At 39.1% G+C, this 15,795-nt stretch overlaps 1 protein-coding gene across 1 annotated transcript in view; it reads left to right on the top strand.

The window, feature by feature from the left end:
* Positions 1 to 15,795, top strand: part of LOC137100084 (uncharacterized) — an 84,620-nt gene that overhangs the window by 18,214 nt on the left and 50,611 nt on the right. The window contains 2 exon segments of the mRNA XM_067477715.1: positions 5,319 to 5,436; positions 5,439 to 5,743. Coding sequence (XP_067333816.1) covers positions 5,319 to 5,436; positions 5,439 to 5,743 — 423 coding nt within the window.

The raw sequence follows: 15,795 nt of genomic DNA, 5'->3' as shown, positions 1-15,795 counted from the left end.
AACTGCACTGCCCTTTGGCAGCAATAGTCTTTCACAACCCTCAGTAGCACGTCTTTGTCTTGAGCACAGATTGTCTGAAAAGGCTCATTTCTGCCATCTCGTGGACATATAAAACATTTTTGAGCTGTAGCTAAAAGCCAATAACTTGTCTTGGGTCATTCCTATGAAAAGTTATAAGAAATGTAATTAGCATGTAATTCAATAAAATGTGACCTGTTTTTGCTTAAAGGATTTTTCATCACCAGGTTCCCGCTCAAGAGAACAAAAAGTGGATTGGTTATGATTGGTTAGAATTTAAACATGCTAGAATTTTAATTTTATAATTAGAATTATTTACAGGCTGCTGTGTCAGTTTCTTCAAATGCGCACAGGTCAGTGTTAGTAATCTAGTGGAAAGAGCTCCTAGAGGTCATGCACACGGTGGGTTGTTGCTTCGATAATCGAACCCACGTAGAACAACAACCTTTATTGTCATTGAGCACATATGCCTATTGCACATACATGTTACAATGAAGCATGAGCCCTGTGGTTTGTATCTAGAGTGATACAGTAATAATATAGACAAATTAAATTCAATTTCCTCAAATTTAATTTCCTCCAGCATGGGGCGCTAAAATAATGTACAGGAAGCAAAAAGGTTGATAAATGGTTCGCACATACATATAGAAAATACAGCATGAATGATAACATATTTAGTGAGTAAAAAATGAAAAGAAATTAATAAATATAGACATTCAGACATATAATACAAAAGAAATTTGGCTAACATTTCAGTTTCACTCACTGTGTATTAGTATCAAATAAAATCCTTTGGGGTTCTGTTCTACTGTATATTTACCTTTTCAATACGTTTTCCAAAGATTTTCAATAAAACGTTTTAGTGATGACTGGGAAGAAATCTACCCAAAATTTGAAAAATATCATCCATCATTTGACATTTGCACTTTTTGCAAATGTGTTTTTAGATGATAGAGCTCAAACTTAGAATTCACTGGAGCTCAACCTAAATTCACCAGATAAAAAAATAATCTTTTAAGCAAAAGGAAGAAGAGGCATCTGGAAATAATATATTTTATTTAAGCTAAATAACCACCAGGTGTCACTAAAGTCCAATAGATGCCCGTCACATTTCTGCCCATCGAACACAATCTGGACAGATGTGGGTTGAAATAATTAACATATAATTAAAAAGATTTAGAGCAATAAATAATATAGAACTTAAATAGTAAATGTATTTGTTAACTTTCCTGGTAAATAAATGCATTAAGTTGTCTTTCACAATGCAGTAAAGATGAGAGTGGTGTGTCTCACACTACCTCTAAATTTGACATTGCTGCTACCATCCTCCCTCATATCAATTAAAAATATGCAAATAGTATCTATCCATCCACCTATTATTTGGAGCTGGAGCATACCCGAGCTGTCATTGGGCGAGAGCCCAACAAAGGCACACACACACACACACACCCTGACCATGACCTCATGCGTGTGCCACATTATATTAACCATTTCACCTGAAATCAGCTGGACATTTGCCTGTTACACTCTCCTACCTACACCTCTGGATATTTATTTATCTAATGAAGTTGCATTGTTGTGATCAAGTGAAGAATACCACAATGAAATAAATTCAAAATTTAAATATGGAAACTGTTTTACCACACTGTAAAATTTTATAATGGAGTTTAATTATAGTTGGAAAATCACCAAATGTGTCATTGTTAACCATTGTCAACCAACATGAGACATATTCTTTTGAGTGAGCAAAATTACGTGTATTTATTTTACGTGTATTATAGTGTATTTAAAAAAAAAACTAAAGACAAGGCCTTGTCTATGGGAAGAATTTATACTTAGTTTCTGTTCCTGTTGGACTGATAATCACATGGGCAGGGACAGGAAGTGCGGTGGCAAATTTCAGAAAGACACACCTTCCGCTCCCCAGCTGCGAGCAGCAGGAACTTCCTTTATTGTGTAGATATCTCTGAAAAGTACAATTCACACATCACACATGTATCAGTGAGAAGAAGATCGTTGCTCTTGTGGTTTCATTTGTACTTTGTTTCTATTTGTATATTCCTTTGAACTCTGATGCTGTTAATAAAAGAGGTGATACATTAAGATGTAAGGTAACAAACTGACAAATACATGGTTTTCTACAAAAATCTGTGAGTTAATAAATATCAAATGTTTGACTGGGTGATATCATCTTTTCCTCTGTAGCCAGCTGGAGTTAGAAGACCGAATTAATAACATCAATACAATGACATGGCTTCTGTAGATGAGGAAGCCATCAGATGTATGAAGATATTATGATAGAGATCCATTGGCCTGAACTTGACAGCTTCTGCAGCAGCAGGGAGTGGTGCCTTATTTTAAACAGCCAAAGCTGACATCCTGCCACAGGAAACTTTAGAAAACCTCAATGGAAAACAACAAGAGTGTTGTTTTATTAAAGTGACATTGACATTTCTGCGTTTAGTGTTGATATACAGCCTTGTTTGTATTCCTCGTTCTCTCGTGCCCACTGTTTTTTGTGAGTTTTAGTTATTTTACCTCAGATGAACAAAAGTTGATTTTACTCTAAATCAGTTGTCTTGTCTGAATTAAGACATTTTTACAGTGCCGTGTAATACATGGTATTTATGGGTGGATCCATGAGAGGCTCAGTGTGACTATTACTCACATCTTGTGAACTCGTGGCCTGTTGTGACCCCGGTCAACGTGGAGTTGATGTTTAAATTTGGAGACTGGTCATCAGAGGCCTCTGCACATTAAAGTGAGACAGCAGGGCCAGGTGGAGAGGCTTTTAAAAGCAGAACTTTTGCTAAATTATTTCTGAGAATGCATAATACATGACCCTGAGATATCATGGGGGGAAGGAGGGGGGCAGTGAGAGCACGTGAGGAAAAGAAGGGGGCATAAAATCTCTCTAGCCTCTTCTTGATCTTCTTCCTTGTCCTTATACATTCACGGATTTCGTTCACTTCTACCCTTTAGAATTCAATAGTAGTTAGTACTCACTTGTATTTGTCATTTTGATTGTTTAGACTAAATGTGATTAAAGAGCCAGTGTTTTAGCCACATATTCAACCATTCATCACCACATAGGTCCGTGAAAGTTTTCGTGAAGAAACACTAGCACTTTTGAACACGACCCTTAGTTTCTACAGACTGTCCCACCCACTCACAAAACCCATGATCCAACAATTACACACAGCATACAGTAATCTGCTGCATGTCATGTGGGTGTTGCCATTTACCAGAAATAAGTTCTCTGTTTCATGCAGCATTTACATGAAACACATTGATGCCTGATGTAAAGAGCATTAATATTTAGATTAGCCTGGTCATATATGACAATTATGAACAGACACTGTCACTATCGTTCTCTGCTCCACGACTCCTTTGGCTGTGATATGATTTCCCCCCTCAGTGGGTTATAAATGGTGTGGCATTATTGCAGTTTATTGGACATGTCTTGTCTGATGATGCGAGTTGGCCTCACATTGAATATTACCATTGTTGTAGTTTATTTTTTGGCTTCATCTCTGAGGGATCAGCAGATGCTCAGTTTTATGGTATGTAAACTATAGGTGTCAAACTGCATGCAATGGTAGGTCTTTCCAGTTGACTCTGAATGCAACTGTTAATCAATAGGATTAATTTTGCCTTCTCTGTTGTACCTTCCTGTTGACTCTCTTCCGATCAATTCCTCATAAAATATGAGGTGGGGTAGGAGAAGACCATCTCCTTCTCTCTATCTTTGATGAAGAGGGATACTGCAACATAACAGAACGGTGTCACGCCAATGTTTTGTTAATATTCTCCCCGGAACATCTGTTTGGTAAAAATAATAAAGTTAAAAACACCTTATTAACTCTCCATGGAGGTGCCTCAGAGACAGACATTTGGATTAATTCTACCCATTATCATAATGTTGCCTTATCCTCATTTAGATCATTTGTTGATGTAGTTTGATCAAATGTTACAGTTAGGAAGGAGTCATGTTTTCTCAAATCTTAAGGAGATCTCTCAAGTAGTGAGATTTTTTTTTGCAGATAAATATATCTTTCTTCTGTACTGCACTGCATAGCGACAAAGCAATGATTTAAAGCTCCAGTACTAGAATCAGTAAATATCATCCTGCTGCACAGCTGGAGTGACTGGATACGACAGCATTAGACATTTTCAAACCTACACTTCCGTTCCAACCTGAACCATGCACATGCTAAAAAAATTAACAACTGCAGCAATTCTGACATCTGTGGCTTATGCAGTCATTAACTTTTACAATTCCTTTTTTTTTTTTTCTTGCTGTTTGTGTGTGTGTGTGTTGTGTGGTTATGTCATGTTTTACCTTTGCAATTTATAAACAATATAAGAGCTATCAATTGTAAGTAGTTCAACTAACCAATGAACTTTGCAGTGGCATGGTGATATTTTTTTATTTTTGGAAAACACAGCACAGGCAGATGGAAAAAATAACAACAGCTGAATATGTAAACAAACGTCTGTGTTATTGAAAGATTTTACACGTCTGTTTTTTTTACTTTATTTAGAAAATGAAATATATGCAATACATTTTAGACAAAGCATTAATTTCTCATGTGTGTCACATTATGATCACAGCATTACTTTGTTTGTACACAAGAGCCCTTAATACAAACTTTAAAAGAGGCAGCACAGTTTAAGCTGCTTACTATTATTTTAGAAAAATCGAAATGTGGTTCTTTTTCATTCAAAAGGAGTTCGTGTCAAAAGTCGAAAATGTATTAAACTAGATAATTCAATTTTTAACATTTGATTTAGATTTTTACACGTTTAAGGAGCAGGCTATAGATATTGCATAAACGGATGGACTTCAGAAAATCACATTTTCACTGATTTATAATCCGATTCCCTTGAGCTCCCCCTTGTGGAGAGTCTGCAGAGAACGCGTGCTCTCTGCAGACACGCACTCCACGTGTGCGCGCCTTTCTGGGCTTATTGCGATTGCGCTCTCGCAGTCTTGAATTTGTCCCGCCGATGCGTTTGAGGAGCGAAGCTCCCCTTCGCAGGCGCTGCAGAAGTGTACAGGACGTGAGGCGTTGCGCGTGGCGGAGTCTCCACACGCGACAGTGGTGAACAAAGCAGATTTTTTTGGAGGACCAGAAAACCCTGAACAGAAAGCTCGGCAGCATTAAGTCAGCATTCCCAGTGCTTTTTGAGCACATGCCTTCTGAAAGCTAATCAGATAAGGTCGCTCATCGGCTCATTATTTGACCGGGACCCCTTCTCCGCTGCCCGGTTTCAGATGCCGCCGTGCGCTCCGATGATGGACCACTGATCCGGTAACGAAGCCGAGCCACTCTGGACGCCAACAAGTCCATCGGGCTGTGAGAAAATGGGCTGTTTTCACACTGAGCAAGGGGGGGCTTCGCTGTAATACGGGGGGATCATGGCAGGGGTACACGCTTCAGATGTTTTGTCCGGACAATTTTTGGACACTGCCATAGGCGTCCCGCCGGCTCAGGGCGCGACCAACGCAGCGGGAGTCACCGGCGATGCAAACGCTCTGCCCCCGACTGGTACCCGGGCGTACTTGGATGTGTCGGCCGCTCCCCATGGCTACAGGGCCGAAGGAGTTTACACCAATGGACGGTACAGGGAGCACGGCAGTCCAAGGATCGGGAGTGGCAGCCGCGATAATTCTGCCGAGAGAAGTCAGGCAGCCGGAAATGCACCTTGCGGGATCATGAAGGTGGGTTGATTGAAGGACTTAATTCTCCTTGTCAACGATTTTCAAGGTGACACAAGAGGGATTTGTGCCTGCCAGTGCCTCAGTAGAGCCACAACGACAGTAAGCCAGACAAATGTGTGGGAAGTGTTCTTAAAGTGGTCTGAGACTTAGAGGTTCAGAGGTTCTGAGGTTGCACCAGAAAAATGGAAATTAAACAGTTCCTCATTTAAGCAACTCTCTCTGTGCAAGTAATAAGGGAAGAAAAAAATCATTAACCCTTTTAGAAATTTTGACCCCACTTAAAACAACAACAACAATAAATATATTAGCCACACTGATAACGAATAAGGACGGTGTGCACGAACACGTGTGTATTTTGGGGTGCGTGCCTGACACGAAGGTAAATAGAGGGGCTGCAGAAACTGAACTCTTCAGCCTTTGAACATTTATTGCCAGTTTAGCAGTAGCGAGACTAAAAGGACCTTGACAATTTGCATTCTTTGGATTGAGATGTAGTTACCTTGTAAGTTTAACACACTCCAGAACTGTTACACATAAGAGTGGGAACTGTACAGAGCTATAGTGGGGCCATTTAGGATTTATGGCTTCTTAGGTTTGTATTATATTGCTAGTTTTTGCTGGGTGATACGTGTCAAAAGTATTAAATAAATAATTAAGGCAATTGGGTTTTTGTCGGATGAAATGGGTAAAATGTGAACACAGTTGTACAGAAGTTGGTGTGCTTTGATTATTTAGCCCATCAGTATAAATGTGATTTGTGGTCCATGGGCGGATGTCTTTCTTGTAGCACTTTCACTAATGGTTAGTTTGATTTTTATATTTCTAATAAGTGCCCAGTTCTAATTATGGCTCCTATTACTGGAGGTTAATTAACTGGTCTCCCTCACACTGACATAAGCAAGATATTGGGATTCCTCATGGTTTATACAACGTTACCTCATGTTATACTTGGAGCACACAAGAATGCCTTGCCTTTACAGCACGGCATGTTATGATTTAGCATGACAGGCTGCATAATGTCGTCTTTGCTGGATATAGAAGTATTGCGTAGGTAGGACACACTGCATTCTGTCATATCAGACCTAGTTTGTTAAGCAAGTGACATAAAGCACTGGCTAATTCATTACCACCCCATTATTGGATTCGCTGTGGATGCGGGCAAACACAATGCACTATCCCACTAACGTGTACATACATTATGGACACAAGCGTTCAGATGCACAGTGAGCTGCCGGTTTGCTGTTACCAGCCCACTGGGATCCAAACAAAGGTGCAATCCTTTACTGTTTCTATCCTGAGGATTTTCCTCGATGTTTACTATGAAAATATTTGTTCCTCATAACAATAAATAAATCTTGAAATGTCAAATCCCGCTTCTTTCCCCTAAACAACGAGCCCACCTCTTTGAGGTTCACAAGCAAAACACGACAGGAATGCTGGAGGGGATTGTGCTGTCTGAACATGATTGATAAAAAACCATCAAAGGCTCTTTCTCTGAAGATCATGTTCATATGATGTTAGAAACTGATCCTACTGAGCTTTGCTAGCATAGTGTGATGACTTACAGTAAACTGTCATGTAATGTGTCCTTCAGTAACCAGGGACAGGTCAAACAATGAGTGAAGCAGTGTAGATGCACAAAATGACATAGGAGGTGAAGCAGTATGATGTCAGTTCAGTATGGCTTTCCTCATGTAATAACCCCAGTGGTGACCCGTTAAAATCTACTCTCTCTGCATATTAAAACTTCTTAAAATATTACTTTAGTTTTGTATGAATTAATTGCAAATCCCCACATAGGTATTTTAGGTGAAGTTCCTCTATATCCCATTAGGAAATGTTGTAGTCAGTCTTTCGTCAATCGCCTTATGGCCCTGTAGAATGGATTTGAGCATTTAACATAAAGCGATTATTAATGTTGTCACAGTGCCTAAAATTAGATGCCAGTACCAGGTATCCGGACCAATTCTGCTCTTGTGCACCAATACTCGTACTCAGAAAACTTCACATTGGTTGAGCAGGTGGGTGGAGGTGTAACTGTCTTTGGTTTAAAGGTGTTTTAAGATTAGTCACGCAGACAAAAGTAAAGCCGACTGCAGGATCTTAAACTGCAGTTGCAAAAAGATTATTTGAAGCATGTAACATTTTTACGACTGAGATAAGCAACAACGGAGGGAAATCTAAATTAACTAAAGCTTTGCCTGAAGTTTGCTTTATTTTACAAGGTTATTTTACTTCACAGTCCGTGTTGTTCACGACTCTCCATCCAGCAACTCACCCCAAATTTGTTCATCTTACTTGTTCATCTCATTTTTTTCTTTTAGTTTTTTTACAGTAAAGTAGTTCTATATTTCAAAACACTGCATTTTTCATCAGGCATGTGCTCCTTCCAGACTGTCAGAGACTAGAAATCTTTGACGCAGTGGTTCAAACAGTGTTTAGGTGTGAACTGTTCAGTCTTTGAAAGTCTTCAGGTGTGTCCCCACTACTATTTGGACCCGCAGTCTCTCTCATGAGCTTAACTGTGCAGTGAATTGATGAGGATTTTACTCTCCACCAAGCCAAGCCACCAAGAAGCACAACACCTAAGTATTTATATTGGCGAGTACTTAAATGTAGATACTTTTTCCCAGCCTGGGAAAAAGGTATCAGGAAATCTTTACCTAAAACATGTTGTGCGACCTTGAAACTTTCCCCATGATCAGCTGGTGTGTTTTAGTAGTGTTTCACCCCTCGACAGATGATTATATCCACTACACACTCTTCGAGCAGAGTGTGGAGGGTGGCTGGGTCGACCAATATGTAGACATATATTTACATTCAGTATCCACCTACATGGGGTCTACAGGTTTACAAGCACTGGAAAGCAAATGACCAATAACAGCTCTGCATTACCTCATTAATTTAGGCCTTAACAAGCAAATCATACAACCGAGAAGAATGAGTGTCTGCGCCTGTAGCAGGAACTTTGTCCTCTTGTCATTTCCTCAGCGGGGTGACAGTGTCATGGTGGAGAGGCTGCAAAGTGGCTAGAGGGGGGTTTGTGATGCAGCCTTGTTATGTAATGTTGGACTGTGGACAGCTGCGAGGCTGGCTCCAGACTGGCTGCTGGGTGGAGGAAACTGACAACCAGCACAACGAGAGAAGGAGAGAACAGGATTTTGTTTATCAGGAATTTAAGGATGACACTATTGCATCTCAAACAGAATCTCATATTTTGTTGTGTCTTTCATTTCTTTTTTTCACGCACGATGTAGAAACCTCAATCTCAGCAGTAGCAGTAAACATTTATTTTGAGAAATCTGCAAGAAAAAATCCCACGCTTCATTGTTGGGTTAAAAGTAATCCAAAAAAGGAGGAAAAAAATCCAGCAAGTGATGTTAAATTATTAATGCTAATAGGGAATGAAGATCAGGTCTGTATTACCCACGTAGTCTTTTGCATCCACCTCCACGCTATCCCACAAGATATCAATTCGCCCTTTCATGTATGACCTCATATAACAGAGTTGAGCCGAGCTGACCCCGAGTGCCCCAGTGTGATTGGATTATGCAGTAGAGGAGTCAATAGAGTGGACAGAAAGCGAGAGCTTTTTTGAGTGTGTTAAAAGGAGAATATCGTAGGAAATGGGCAGGCAATACTTTTGTTTTCAAAAGATCATATATCAAAGATTCCGTTTTTTTCACTTGAAGATATTATAAAGATTGATATTTAGGTAAATTCGGTGCCCGTACTTTAAAGGGGAGATTGTGAGATTGTGAAAGGATAAAAAATTTCGCAAATGTAAAAGGAGGAAAGGTGAGGCGTTATTTTGGTGTGCTTGTATCTCCAGACCTCCCCCTGGTAAAGTGAAACATTGGAAACACGGCACATAAAAATGATGTTAAATAAGCACAGGCATGGAATTGCCCCTTCCAATCTCAAAATCCTCCACTCCTCCACTCCACTATTCAGTGACCGTATAAATAGAAAGAGCAGTACATACAGTGCTGTGTTTGACCACCTCTGACCCTGATAGCAGCTGCCACACATAGTGCCGGTGACTCAACGGAAGACCTGTAGCGTCCCAGGGTTAAAGCTGTTCTTGCACACATCAGTGCCTCTCAAAATTGCCCCAGGTTGATGGCTGGATAGTCTCTTCTTATGGTACTTTCGAGTTAATCCCTTAGGGGTTCAGAGAGATTAATATTAAGGATGGTCACCAGGTCATTATATATAATTTTTCCTGAATGTTCCTAGGATCATGTCTGGGAAATTCTTGCACTATGAAAGGTTACCTTATGTTGTTGAAAAACAACTGTCCCTTCAGGGTTTATAGTGGCTGTGAATGCTGAATGCTGTGAAAGTGGACAAAGATACTACAGATTTTACTACAGATTTCCTGGACAAATGACCAAATGAACAAATTACACAAGAAAACAACAAACTGAAACTTTAATCGATAATGGAAAAGGCTGACTTGAAGCATGATACACTGCAACAGCATGGATGGTGGCTTTCGATTAGAGTTGGGTGATATAGACTGTATAATTTACTACAACGCTTTTGCATTAATGATAATAATTGTACTAACCAGCAATATCTTTTTGGCCACAAATCACATCATAAATTCAAGGTCTGAACATCTAAATTAAGTGAGAAGCTGCAAAAAAGAGCACAAATGAAATATTTCTGGTTAAAATTACTTTAAATAGATAAATTCAATTGCTCCCCTGATGCCACTGACCACTGTCAGGCTGCCTTTGCTTCTGGCCATTGTTTCTCTAATGCGAGATATTGCTGATCCCTTTGATGACTAAGGACACCTCAGTTCAAACTGGAACAAATAACACTGATTACATACAGTGGGATCATCTGAGATGAGGTGATGTGAGTTGGAATATGTGCCGAGCCACACCTCACTGCTCATATCACAGCCTTTTTATACAATTAAAGCTCCCTCCTGAAATTTCATTAAAAGAAATGGGATGTGAGTATATATGGGTGTAATTGCATGAAGTTTAAAAGGTACACCTCTTAAGGATTTTAAAGAGCACACGTGAATTCCCATGTGCCTTGCAGCAGCAACCCGTACTGAGCGCTTAGATATTTTTGGAAAACAGAGAGCTGCACTGTGTTGAAAATGAGTTAGCGGAAGATGTGAAGTGGTGATTATAGACATCTGGGGTTGCTGAATCATTGCTTGCTGTCTTGACTAGGTCTCTCAAAGCAGCAATCTACAAAATACAAACATCTCAAACATGCTCCTCTGTATTTGACTCAACAGCTTACCACTGAACATGGAGCAGAAGCATCACTCTTATGATGGTCACTCACCCAAAGAGAAAAGCAAGCCAGTGAGCCCAAAATGCTTTTCTAGAAGAAGAGTGATTACCATTTCAGTGAAGCAAATTTTAAATAAAGAGGAGCTGTATTTTATTTATGTTTTTTTTTTTTTTTTTCAAAATTATTTGATGGATCCAGTAAATCTCTCTCGTCTCTCCAGAAAGACTTATCGCTTGAAGCTGCTTTGTCATTTAACTCAGATCAAAAGACAGAAAACACAAGGGATCATGGGAGAGGGAAACATTAAATAGATCAGAGTCAAAGTCTGAGTGTTTATTGGACATATTGAGAGACCATATCTGATTTTCTGAAACTTGCTTTCAAACAAAAATAATCTGTCTCCTGGTCATCCAGTCTTTAGTTTAACTGTAACTACAATTTCAAAACTCCAATGCTAATTAGAAAACACTGGACAAAACTAAATGCACTTATGACGATTTGATGTTTTTAACGTCACTCATAGAGCAGCAGTTTATTTTGCCCCTGTGGCTGACTGATCTCCTCTTTTTATGGGGGTGGGTTGCCCCCTAATACTATACTGACTTTTATTCCCTAAAAGATAATGCATTGGAACCCGAATGACCCATGTGTTACTTTGGGCCCGAGACAGTGAGAGAAACACGAACAAATGATTTGACTGTTATCACCAACAGTTTCCATTTGGGGAGATTCTTTATCTTGCAGGTTGTAGATGCAGAATGATCTTGAGTCACACAGGTTAGCATTTGTTTTTTCAGTGACACAAGTAATAAGCCGGTAATTTATCTGGGTTCCAGCGACAGGGGCCAGATGCATGAATAGGACGATATGTCTGCTCCACCTGGCTTTGCTCAGACGTGTTTTGTACAGCCTGCAGAACATACGGCACTTCACAGTCACAGTTTTTCTTTTTTTTTCTAGCAGTGGAACAGGAAAAGAATGTAAATGTACACTCAGAGTAGTACTTTCTGAAAAACAATGCTGAAACACTTTGCAGCTATAAATGATAAAACCCCCTAAATAAAAATTTGCATGTTTTTTGAAGCCAGTTTGCATGTCTTATTGTCTTATTACAATATTTTATTGGGCTTGGGAAAAATTTCAACATTTAACGCTATGCAAGAGGATTTCTTTCAATTTTATGCTACCTTTGTTCTTCCTCTTTCTTCTGTCATGCTGTGTAGCAATCTTGCCTTGAGTTTCACATCCTGTCATATTACACACGTAAGCGTGAATCCCAGGTTTTCCTCATATAATCCCACTGATGGGAGCGAACATAGTCGATGGAGCTGGCTCTGTTTCTTTTGGTTCCTTTCTTTGTAAAATTTAACATAAAGTGTGGAAAAGGATGGTAACAGGTGAGACCACTGCCAATTTCTCAGTGGCCTTGCTTTATTTACTCAGACAGTCAATCTGTTAGGTTTGGCCTCCTGGAAGGAGCATGCTGTCTTCATGTCCACACCATTTCTTCTTCGGTTTCTCCCACTGCTACCTAAGGTGGTCTGAGGGACTTGATTCTTTGCCAAAGATCGGAAATGTTAGTGAAGGATTAGTAGAGAGAATGGTACGATGGGTAAATTCTTGTTTGTGCTGTTGTGGTCATGTTCATTGGCAACAATTCTAATAAACAATCAGTGGGGCAGGTAGAAAGATAAATTTAAGTGCCACAGCATTTCTCATCCGAACAAGGAAACATCAAACTAAAAGTTACATGACAGAATTACACTTTCTAACTGTTTCCTGACAGTAGGATTGACATAATTTTAATAACAGAAAAGAATTAATACCAAAAATGTAAGGAAGAAAACCACATAGTAGTTAGCCAGTTATTTAGCAGAGTTTTAATTAAAAGCTCTGCTGCTGCAGGTCAAAATGCAGTAATTATACGTTGCGTTTGGAGTTTTAAAGACCATTCATACTGTAGATTTGACTGGAGTCTTTTCTGCTGGAGCAACTGAAAAAGACCCTGCTGGCTTTCTCCTCCTGCCTGGCTGATGTTTTTTTTTTTCTCTCGTCAGTGTGGATGTCAGCGTTGTTTCTGGGTTTTGTGTGCTCCACTTTGATATATTTGCTTTTGTTTTTTCATTGCGTTCCTCTACTCTTGCTTTCTGTCTAACCTTGCATTGTGTCAGGGTGCAGTCAGCCACAGACCTCAGCTTATTTATAGATTTTATAATCATGGGCTTGAGTTCATAGTGTGTGCACTCAATTTGAAGGATGAACAGCACTAAAATGTTTTTGTTTTTTTTTTGTTTTTGAGATCTACCAAGCAGGGCAGCTTACTGCATTTTCAGGTTGCTGCTGATAGACATCATGATGAGATTATCATATAATCAGTTTGCAGGTTTGAATCATGAAACTAATGACGCTTTCTAACCTCAACATTTTTTTCCTCTAGTGGAAAAAAACAATTACCAGAAGCAGATACTAAATGCCTGGTTTGATTTGTTGTCTGATTTCCTTCTTATTTGATAAGATCCAAAAAAAGCTCCACTTTTAAATCAAATTGACTGTATTTTAGAAATTATTAATTGTTATGAGTTCAGCACCATAATTCACATATCATATTTGCAGCTATAACAGCAGCATCTTGCACAATAATAAACTAAGACGGGAAACTTTGATTTTAGCATTCTAACTATAAGCACGTTACTACCCTGATTGTAGCTTTTAGCAAATACAGCCTAACAAATCTGCCAGTATGGTTCTTGTTTAACTGTGGAATTTGCAATGCATTGCAAAGTATGATGCAAGATGCAAGGTGCATGATGCATGCAGAAAAAGTAATACTGAAAACAACCCGAAGGAATGTTAATGCTGCTCAGATATCATCATGTCATCAGGTTCCTTACTACCAAATGTGCAGCTTGAGCACTGAGGTGGCTCTTATCAAATAAACATCCTACTGTCAGTTTTAAGTAATATATTCTAGTTTTGAAGCATTAAGGTGACAAAAACAACACATGGTAGACGGTTGTGAACAATGTGGGTCAGCGTATTTTTCAGGTGGCTTTTATTCAGCTGTTGCTTTTATTCTGCTACTTCACACTGCACTGTATGTCATTTTACCAGTGCAGTTGATGGTAGCCACTGACACACAGACTGTGCCAGGAATTCACAGATGGTGCCATTTTTCTTTTTGCCCTGGCACAGATGGCATAGGATGAGGAATTTTAGGCTTTAAGCACAGGAGCAGAGCATTGGTTCGGAAGGAGATGTGACGTACATCACGTTTGATTCAGTAATTGATCCTTGTTGTTATTTTGTGTTGTTAGAAATCAGCCTCACCATGTGGTCAATATTTTTCTGAATAATTAACAATAAAGGTGATGATCAGGATCCAGTTAGGTTAAGTGGTTCTATACATGTATTTGGTGTGTGTGTGTGTGTGTGTGTGGGTGTGGGTGTTTTGTATTCATTTTGGATGTTTTTTAATGTATCTTTAGTTGTAGTAGCTGCCTACACATTTAAAAGAAATACGGGCCTTTATTGATGAGCCATTTGTAAACTGCGACACCTCCACAATTTAACCAAATTTACTTTGACTCTCTCACATTACAAATTGTTCTTCTAAAGGAGACATCACTTCTCAGAATTCTTGTAATTACAGCTCATCTCCAATCTTGCACAGATGTCACTGACGACATCTGCCTGACTTGTTTTAAAGATAGGGAACCCTCTGTATGTCATACAGTTGTGTCCTCATTCATGCTGCCTGTGACCTTGTGTGCATTGCCCCAGGGTGTCTTTCTGCAAGTTACAATGCAAGCATGCGCATGTCACTCAGATATTCGACTGCTCACACACACGTACACACACACGCATGCACACAGATAACATTTACAATGCAGGTCAATTTCTTTCTCTGCAGCAAATTCAGAATAACCGATTCTTCTTTTACATATTCCTCATTTACATTCTACAAGTGTGTTTTCAGCCCATAGGAAAAAAAACCTATTTCATTCTCCTCTTATATATTTGGTTGCAATACATATAGAGAAAGGCTTCACAGCTTTGAGAATATATAAGTAATTAATTTGTGGCTTGCAGGATTAGGTGCAGGGGTCTCATAGGATTCCAGATTCATGTGCTTGGGGCCTCTGATTTGCCAGACCTTATCTGAAGAATGAGTTGTGTATCAGGTTGCATATTTCATGTGTGCTTTGTCTGAAAGTGTATAGTTTGTGTTTGAAGGAGAAGCAGGTTTTGCTTTGCAATGAGTTTGAAATTAGGGGTTTTATCTGTGTTCTTTGCATTGCATATGTAGGTGTCTTGACAAAGATGTGAAATACAATACTGTGTGGTGAGCTCTAAATGAGAGAGAAAAAATGTAGAGGCCATTTTTGAGGCAATTTTTGTTGATTTGTTGTCGGTTTTCTTGATTAAAAAATGAAGACGTATAGTAAAGAGAAGCTTCAATTAACATTATTTTTGTAAAATACCCACCATGTTCTTTAAGTTTATCTTTATTAAAATGTTTCTTTCTTTTTTAAGTAGCAATATGAAAATGCTTTCTTTAAGCTAAAGAGTTAATTTGAAATAATCTGTCAAGATGCCCTCAAAACAAACTTACTGTCTGCAACAGCAGTTCACTGACTTCACTAAAAATACTGTTACATGCAAAGTTTGCAGCAAGATACTGCACATTAAGTCAAAAAACAAACAACACAAGAAACTTTTTGAGACTATTTCTCAACCACAACCTACCAGTGCCACTGGAAGCATACAATTTTTGCATAAGCACAGCC

Source organism: Channa argus, chromosome 15, assembly GCF_033026475.1.
Source record: "Channa argus isolate prfri chromosome 15, Channa argus male v1.0, whole genome shotgun sequence".
Lineage (NCBI taxonomy): Eukaryota > Metazoa > Chordata > Actinopteri > Anabantiformes > Channidae > Channa > Channa argus.
This window is presented reverse-complemented; position numbering and strand designations above follow the sequence as displayed.